This window comes from Chanodichthys erythropterus, chromosome 2 (genome assembly GCF_024489055.1).
Source record: "Chanodichthys erythropterus isolate Z2021 chromosome 2, ASM2448905v1, whole genome shotgun sequence".
Classification (NCBI taxonomy): Eukaryota; Metazoa; Chordata; class Actinopteri; order Cypriniformes; family Xenocyprididae; genus Chanodichthys; species Chanodichthys erythropterus.
The window spans coordinates 36,747,200-36,755,269 of record NC_090222.1 but is presented as its reverse complement, the minus strand read 5'-3'; the positions used below and the strand labels follow the sequence as shown (position 1 = coordinate 36,755,269).

Here is an 8,070-nt window from a genome sequence, read left to right as displayed (position 1 = left end):
TAAATAAAAAATCTACAATTTTGAAATCTAATTTTCATAAATTAAGATTAATGTATCTTTAGTTATATTTTTTAATTAAAATGTTAAATAATATATTAGGTTTTTTTTCCATATATGAAAATTTATTATACATTTACATTTATAATTAACATTAAAAAGTATGATTTTTTCCATACATTAAGGTTTATAATTTTATATATTTTATTTAAAATCTACAATTTTATTATTTGAACACTCACAAATATAAGGTTTCATTTATATATATATATATATATAATTGCTGTAATACATAGAACTATGGAAGCCTATTTCCGCCACATAACTTTTGTAACTTAATTATGACAAAAAGTAATAGTTTTGACTTTTTATGTAATGATTATGAGATAAAAGACTAAATTATGACATACAAAGTCATACTTTTAAGGAGATTACAAACATAAAACCGTATTAAATAAAATATCTACATCTTTTTGTTTTGCTTTAACTTTTATTTTGAAACAACTTCCGCCTCGTGTATCAGAGGCTTGAATTCTGGCTTCACAGTCATAAATATGGCGGCGTCGGAAGAGGTGACGTATTTTGTTGTGAACAACATTCCTGCCCGGCTCCGATCCGCAGACCTGAGGAACTATTTCAGTCAGTTTATAGAAAGTAAAGGCTTCTTGTGTTTCCATTATCGCCATCGGCCAGAGGTGAGTGTGCCGTTCCCCGCGGGAGACGCTGGAGCCAGCGAGCGGGCGGAGGGATCCGATGCTACTGCTGGGAAACAAGCGGGTTTGTGTTGTTGTGTGGTGTCGGTTCGCTCACATGAGTCCGACAGATTCGTCAAGATGTATTCAGGGAACCAGTGGATCGACTCGAAAGGAAACTGGCTGCGGAGAAAATGTTTGATTCGGAGAGTCAGAGTGTCGGAGCAGGCCGGTGAGGGACCTTTCAAAATAAAAGTACCTCGATATACGATGTTTTGGACTTTTCAGCCAATGTTCAGATTTCTGCTTGTCTTGCTAATGTTTTCACTGGCCCTAACACACACACAAATTATAAATGATTTTGATGAATTAGGATTCATCATTTTATGTTAATATTTCAATGTTTTATAATTAAAATGTAAACATAATATTTTTTTTCATAAGTTATGAAATTAAATAATTGTATAATTATTGGAATTTTTAAAATTAAAATGTTAAATGCCATAAATGCATTTTACATTGATTGAGATGTGTCAAAAATAAATGTATACTTTTTAATGTTAATTATAAAATTATACATGGAAATATATTCCATGTATAATTTTATAATTAACATTAAAAAGTATACATTTATTTTTTCCCCCCATAAATTAAGATTTATTGGTTTATCTTTACATTTATAATTTCTTATGATTGATTAAAATAAAGAAATGTAATTTTTCCATAAAGATACATAATTTAATATTTACATTTATATGTTATAATTAAAATTAAGAAAATATAAATGTAATTTTCATGAATTAAGATTAATGTATCTTTATTTTACATTTTAACTAAAAAATATAAATAATGTTTTTTTTCCATAAATGAGGATTTATTATATATTTACATTTATAATTTTATAATTAACATTAAAAATTATGATTTTTTCCCCCATAAATTAAGGTTTATCGGTTTATCTTTACATTTATAATTTCTTATGATTAAAATAAAAATATAAATGTAATTTTTTCATAAAGATACATCATTTAATATTTACATTTTTATATTTTATAATTAAAATTAAGAAAATATAAATGTAATTTTCATAAATTAAGATGAATGTATCTTTATTTATATATTTTTTTATTAAAATGTTAAATAATATATAATTTTTTCCATAAACAAAGATTTTTATTATATATTTAAATTTATAATTTTATAATTAACATTAAAAATTATTAATAATTTTTTCTCCATAAATTAAGGTTAATAATTTTATATTTACATCTATAATTTCTTATGATTAAGATAAAAAATATAAATGTATTTTTTTGATAAAGATACAACATTTAACATTTACATTTATATATTTTATAATTAAAATTAAGAAAATATAAATTTAATTTTCATGAATTAAGATTAATTCAATAAAGAAACTAATATTATTTAACATTTTAATTTAAAAAATATAAATAAATATACATTTTATATTTTTTAATTAAAATGTTAAATAATATATTAGTTTTTTTTCCATAAATGAAGATTTATTATATAAAATTATGATTTTTTTCCCCCATACATTAAAGTTTATAATTTTTGTTTACATTTATAATTTCTTATGATTAAAATAAAAAATATAAATGTTTTTTTTTTCATAAATTAAGATTTATCATTTAATATTTACATATATTTTATAATTGAAACAAAATAAATAAATATAAACGTTTTATAAGTTAAACAATTACTAATTGTTATTTTCATTTATTTGTTACTAAAATATGTATGAATTTTTCTCATAAATTAAGATTTATCACTTTGTTTACATTTTTTATAATTAAAATTCAAAAAATTATAAATGTTTAAATTAGATTTATCATTTTATATTTAAATTTTTATGTATTTTTAATGATAATATTTTAATATAACAATTATACATTTATTTCATAATTTTTCAATAATGTTTTATCATGCTATTCACATTTGTATTTTCTATCATTAAAATAAATGAATGAATAAGATTGTTAGACAAACAAAGGTTCTTTTAAATGTTTGTGGAGAGGATGAACATAAACCATGCTATTAAATTACAAAGAGGAAATGGGAATTATGGATAAGGGTCGAGGGTCATCCGGTTTGAAATGTCACTTACAATCTGTCTAAAATGCCAACGGTGCTCTAAACTAAAAGTCAAGATCCATCTGATTATTGCATGAGCAGATAATAATCATGTTTTATCTCTGTTTATAGAGCATAATTCATTCCCCTACAAGACGAAGAGTGAGATGAGACGCCACATTGCCCAATCAGAGCATTTCACCATGACTGACCTCAAGGGCCTGCCGGAGCTCAATCCGCCCTCCCTCATGCCAGCGGGGAACGTCGGCACCCCCGTGACTGTTTTCCTTGAGCTCATTCAGTCCTGTCGACTGCCGCCGCGCCTCATCCGCAAGCTGGGTCTCACTTTTCCCAAGACGGGCTCGAATCGGCGCTACGGCAACGTGCCCTACCTGTATCGCAACAGCACAGTCGTGACGCCCGCAGAGGAGAGCGTGTTCACCGCCGGAGGAGTGGAGATCTCAGGCCCCGGTGGCCTGGACACGCCCACAACCACACTAACAGAAAACGAGGACACGCCCTATTCTCCACGTGTCAATCAAGAGTCACAGGAAGCAGGAAGTGAAGAGGAGCTGTCAGGCCCTGATGATGTGAGTTAGGGCTGGCTGATATGTAGAAATAAAAACGAAATATCACAATGTCATAGTTTTTGCAGTTAGATGAATCATATTTGATCAAAAAGCTGCATGTTGAACACTTTAGGACGACGACCGCTGTGAGGAGTGGGAGCGTCATGAGGCCCTCCACGATGACGTCACCAGCCAGGAGCGCACCAAAGAGAGGCTGTATGAGGAGGAGATCGAGCTCAAGTGGGAGAAGGGTGGATCGGGCCTCGTCTTCTACACAGACGCTCAGTTCTGGCTGGAGGAAGAAGGAGGTACAATGTATTTCCAGCCCAAGTTGTTATAAAATAGTCCATCCATTCCGGTTGATGCTCATTTCACCCCTTTGATTTTTTTTTCCCCCAGATTTCGATGAGCAAACAGCAGATGACTGGGACGTGGATATGAGCGTCTATTATGATAAAGGTAAACGCTTCACGATTAGATCGTTATATGACATCAAACACAAGCTGTAGTGATGCATTACTGTGATTGGTTTTCCTCAGACGGCGGCGACATGGATGCCAGAGATTACGTGCGCATGCGCTCTGAAAGGAGACTGCGGGAGGGTCTGGATGGGCTGCCGGGACGGCAACAAAAAATCGGCAGCTTTGAGAGGTTTACAAAGGTTTGCATGTTTTTATAATTCACTGCTCAACTCAGCACTAGACTACTGATAGTTCTTCACTTACCATTTTGAATGTTTGAAAGCATTCAGTACTTTTGTTCGTTAGTCTCACTTTAAATAGAGAAACATTATAAAAACTAGTGTGAACGATAAATAGCAGGGCTCCACAATAAGGGTTTTTTTCTTTTTCTTTAGTTCAGATTTGTATTTGCCCTGCCAATATTTTCACAAAAGCGGCACAAAAAATTATAAATGTTTTTTCATAAATTAAAATGTACCATTTTATACTTTCATATTTTTATAATTAAAATGAAACCATTATTAATGTATTTTTCATGAATTCATATTTATTATTTATTTTAAATAAAAACATAATAAATGTAATTTTTTCATAAATTAAAATATGCCATTTTATATTTACATTCATTTTTTTATATTAAAAATAATACCATTATTAATGTATGTTTCATAAATTAAGATTTAATATTTAAAAAAAAATATTTTTTTTCATAAATTAAAATGCAACATTTTTATTTGCATTTATATTTAATAATTAAAATGAAATCATTATTAATGTAATTTTCATGAATTAATATTTATTATTTATTTAAAAAATTTAATTGTTTCATAAATTAAAATATACCATTTTATATTTACATTCATATTTTTGTATTAAAAATAATGCCATTATTAATGCATTTTTCATGAATTCATATTTATTTATAAGAAATTATAAATGTATGTTTTTATAAATTAAAATGTACCATTTTATATTTACATAAAAACATTATATGTTTTGTAATTTTTTCATAAATTACATTTTTTCCATTTTAGATTTACATTTTATATTTAATAATTAAAATGAAATCATTATTAATGTAATTTTCATGAATTAATGTTTATTATTTATTTAAAATAAAAAATAAATGTTATATTTTCATAAATTAAAATATACCATTTTATATTTACATTCATATATTTATATTAAAAATTATGCCTTTATTAATGTATTTTTCATGAATTAATATTTATTATTTATTTATAAGAAATTATAAATGTATGTTTTTATAAATTAAAATGTACCATTTTATATTTGCATTAATATTTAATAATTACAATGAAACCTTTAGTAATATAATTTTCATGAATTAAGATTTATTAGTTATTTAAAATAAAATAAAAAAAGATAAATGTATTTTTTTCATAGATTTAAATTTACCATTTTATGTTTACATTTATCATTGTTCATAATTATTTTTTTCAGAAATTGGGACTTACCTTTTTATAGATACACTTTTAATTTTTTTTAGAAATAAAATAAATCACAGTGATCAAAGACACAGTATTTGAAATGTAGTGTGTATATATATATATATATATATATATATATATATATATATATATATATATATATATATATATATATATATATATATATATATATATATATATATATATATATATATGAAACTTTATGACCATGTAAGATTGTTAGACAAACAGAGGTTCTTCTTAAGGTTTTGTGAAGTTGTTTATGGGTGAACATGAAACATCTGATGCATGAACTATTAAATCGCAGAGGGGAAAATGGGAATTATGGGTAAGATTCAAGGGTCATGATCACCCGGTCGCATCACACCCTGAAAGATTAAAAACAGCTCTTATGATCTCTCAGATGCCATTGTCAAGTAAACGGGTCTCTAAACTAAAAGAGAATGTAACGCCCGTCTTAACAAGGTCCAGATTGTTGCATGAGCAGATATTCATCATATTTTATCTTGTTTTGTGGAGCATAATTGATTGGTACAAGATGAGGCAATTCCTTTATTATACAGTTGAAGAACAATTTGCATGTTTGAAAGCATTCATTATTTATCAGTCGCACCTTTAAATTGTGAAATATTTTGTAGCATCCAGTGCTATAAAGCTTTGGTGTGTTGTAGGGATTCGGCAGGCGTGTGATGGAGAAACAAGGCTGGAAGGACGGAGAAGGGCTCGGGAACAGCCAGGTGGGATTGAAGGAGGCTTTAGAAAGCGAAGGGCAGCATCCCAACTGTAAGAGAGGCTTTGGGTGAGTGTGGACTTTCACACATGATGTCCTGCTACTATTCTTTATTCACAATGGATGCTTTTTTACATCTTTACTGATTTTTATGATATATTGTTAATAATATTTCAAAATGAACACTTACTGAAGCAACTTAGATTCACTTGATTATCCATACATTATCATTTTTGTTCAAATGCAGGTATCAAATATGATCCATCAGGCTTTTGAGCATCTTTCAATCTCTCAATCATCATTGTACTGCATTGCATTATATGTTTTGAAATTACAGAGGCTTGATCATAAAACTAAGCATTTAAATATCTTACTAAGACATATTAATAGGAGATATAGACTGACGACTGATATTTATATGTATTTTATGCAAGTAATCTAATTGATATGTATTACAAGCTATCAGAATTTAATGTTTTTGGCCATATAAAGCTCAGCATCTGAACCAAATTGCATATTTTTTCTCAGTTTGGGCCTTTGAATAAAATTTGAGGTGTTTTTTTACTCCACATTCTCACTATATCATACTATATGAGCCATAAAACTGTGATGTATCAAACAAAAAACACATATCCAAACTTTTATATATATATATATATATATATATATATATATATATATATATATATATATATATATATATATATATATATATATATATATATATATATATATATATATATATATGGATAATCACAAACTATTGGAAAAGTCGTGAAAATGTATTGGTCAAATGGTGTTGAAAGTCTGTAAATTACTACTTTTTAGTATATTCTTTATATTTTAACTGCCACTTAGTAAAGGATTTATATTCAACATTTATCACTTATGATTTGATTTTATATATTTTTTTGCAGGTACCATGGAGAGAAGCTCAGCTCATTCCTTCCACTTAAAAAACCCAGAAAAGAATTTCATATATCAACAATTTATGATGAACCTAAAGACATTGATAAAGGTGACGAAGTCCTGCGGCGTCAGCCCAGCACCAGCATGAAGCACAGACACTGGCGGCCAGGGGGCAGCACTAACTCAACCAGCTGACCGCTGCTTTCTACTGACATTCACTAACATTTTATAAAGACTGCATATTTATTATCTGTCAAAGAATGTTTTTACACAGAGCTGTAAATGATTTTTCTGTGATTTCTGTATTAAAAGTGTTCAAAGGAAAGAGACACACTTTGGTTTTGTCTGATTAAGCTTTACACTGTTATGGATTTTGTGTAGATGTGTATCATCATCATCATCATCATCATCATTATTATTATTACATAGTAGCAACTGTATGAAAATCTGTAATGCAATGTCATATTTTATAATCTATATGGTAACCGTTTACAATAAGGTCTTATTTGTTAACATTAGTTAATGTATTAACAAACATAAACCTACAATGAGCAATACATTTGTTATAGTGTTTAATCTTTGTTAATGTTAGTTAATAAAATGCAGTTGTTCATTGTTAGTTCACAGTGCAATAACTAATGTTAACAAATACAACATTTGATTTTAAAGGATTAGTTCACTTTCAAATTAAAATTTCCTGATAATTTACTCACCTCCATGTCACCCAAGATTTTCATGTCTTTCTTTCTTCAGTGGAAAAGAAATTAAGGTTTTTGATGAAAACATTCCAGGATTTTTCTCCATATAGTGGACTTTAATGGAGCCCAAACGGTTGAAGGTCAAAATGTCAGTTTCAGTGCAGCTTCAAAGAGGTTTAAACGATACCAGACGAGGAATAAGAGTCTTAACTAGCGAAACGATCGGTCATTTTCTAAAAAAAAATTAAAATTATATATGTTTTAACCATAGAGCTCATCTTGAACTAGCCCTCTTCTTCTTCTCTATTTGAATTCTGGCAGTGTAGACACTGCTAAGTGTATTACTGCCCTCCACAGGTCAAAGTTTGAACTAATTGTTATATACTTGCACTGGCATATTGTATATGACAATTTAGTTCAAACTTTGACCTGTAGAGGGCAGTAA

At 28.3% G+C, this 8,070-nt stretch overlaps 1 protein-coding gene across 1 annotated transcript; it reads left to right on the top strand.

Annotated features, from left to right (window-relative positions):
* Positions 1 to 540: 540 nt before the first annotated feature.
* Positions 541 to 7,258, top strand: gpatch3 (G patch domain containing 3). Its single transcript, XM_067397222.1, has 7 exons — positions 541 to 921; positions 2,919 to 3,376; positions 3,489 to 3,663; positions 3,755 to 3,814; positions 3,895 to 4,016; positions 5,960 to 6,087; positions 6,936 to 7,258. Exons 1-7 carry the CDS (start codon positions 552 to 554, stop codon positions 7,120 to 7,122), a joined length of 1,500 nt encoding a protein of 499 aa, XP_067253323.1. The 5' UTR covers positions 541 to 551; the 3' UTR covers positions 7,123 to 7,258.
* The last annotated feature ends 812 nt before the right edge of the window (positions 7,259 to 8,070 follow it).

What these genes read in the sequence shown, in the direction of transcription:
- gpatch3 (XM_067397222.1), top strand. Translation starts at nt 552, where the DNA reads ATGGCGGCGTCGGAAGAGGTGACGTATTTTGTTGTGAACAACATTCCT. An exon ending in CTGGCTGGAGGAAGAAGGAG is followed by an intron (nt 3,664 to 3,754) that starts GTACAATGTATT and finishes TTTTTCCCCCAG; the next exon opens with ATTTCGATGAGCAAACAGCA. An exon ending in GAGCGTCTATTATGATAAAG is followed by an intron (nt 3,815 to 3,894) that starts GTAAACGCTTCA and finishes GGTTTTCCTCAG; the next exon opens with ACGGCGGCGACATGGATGCC.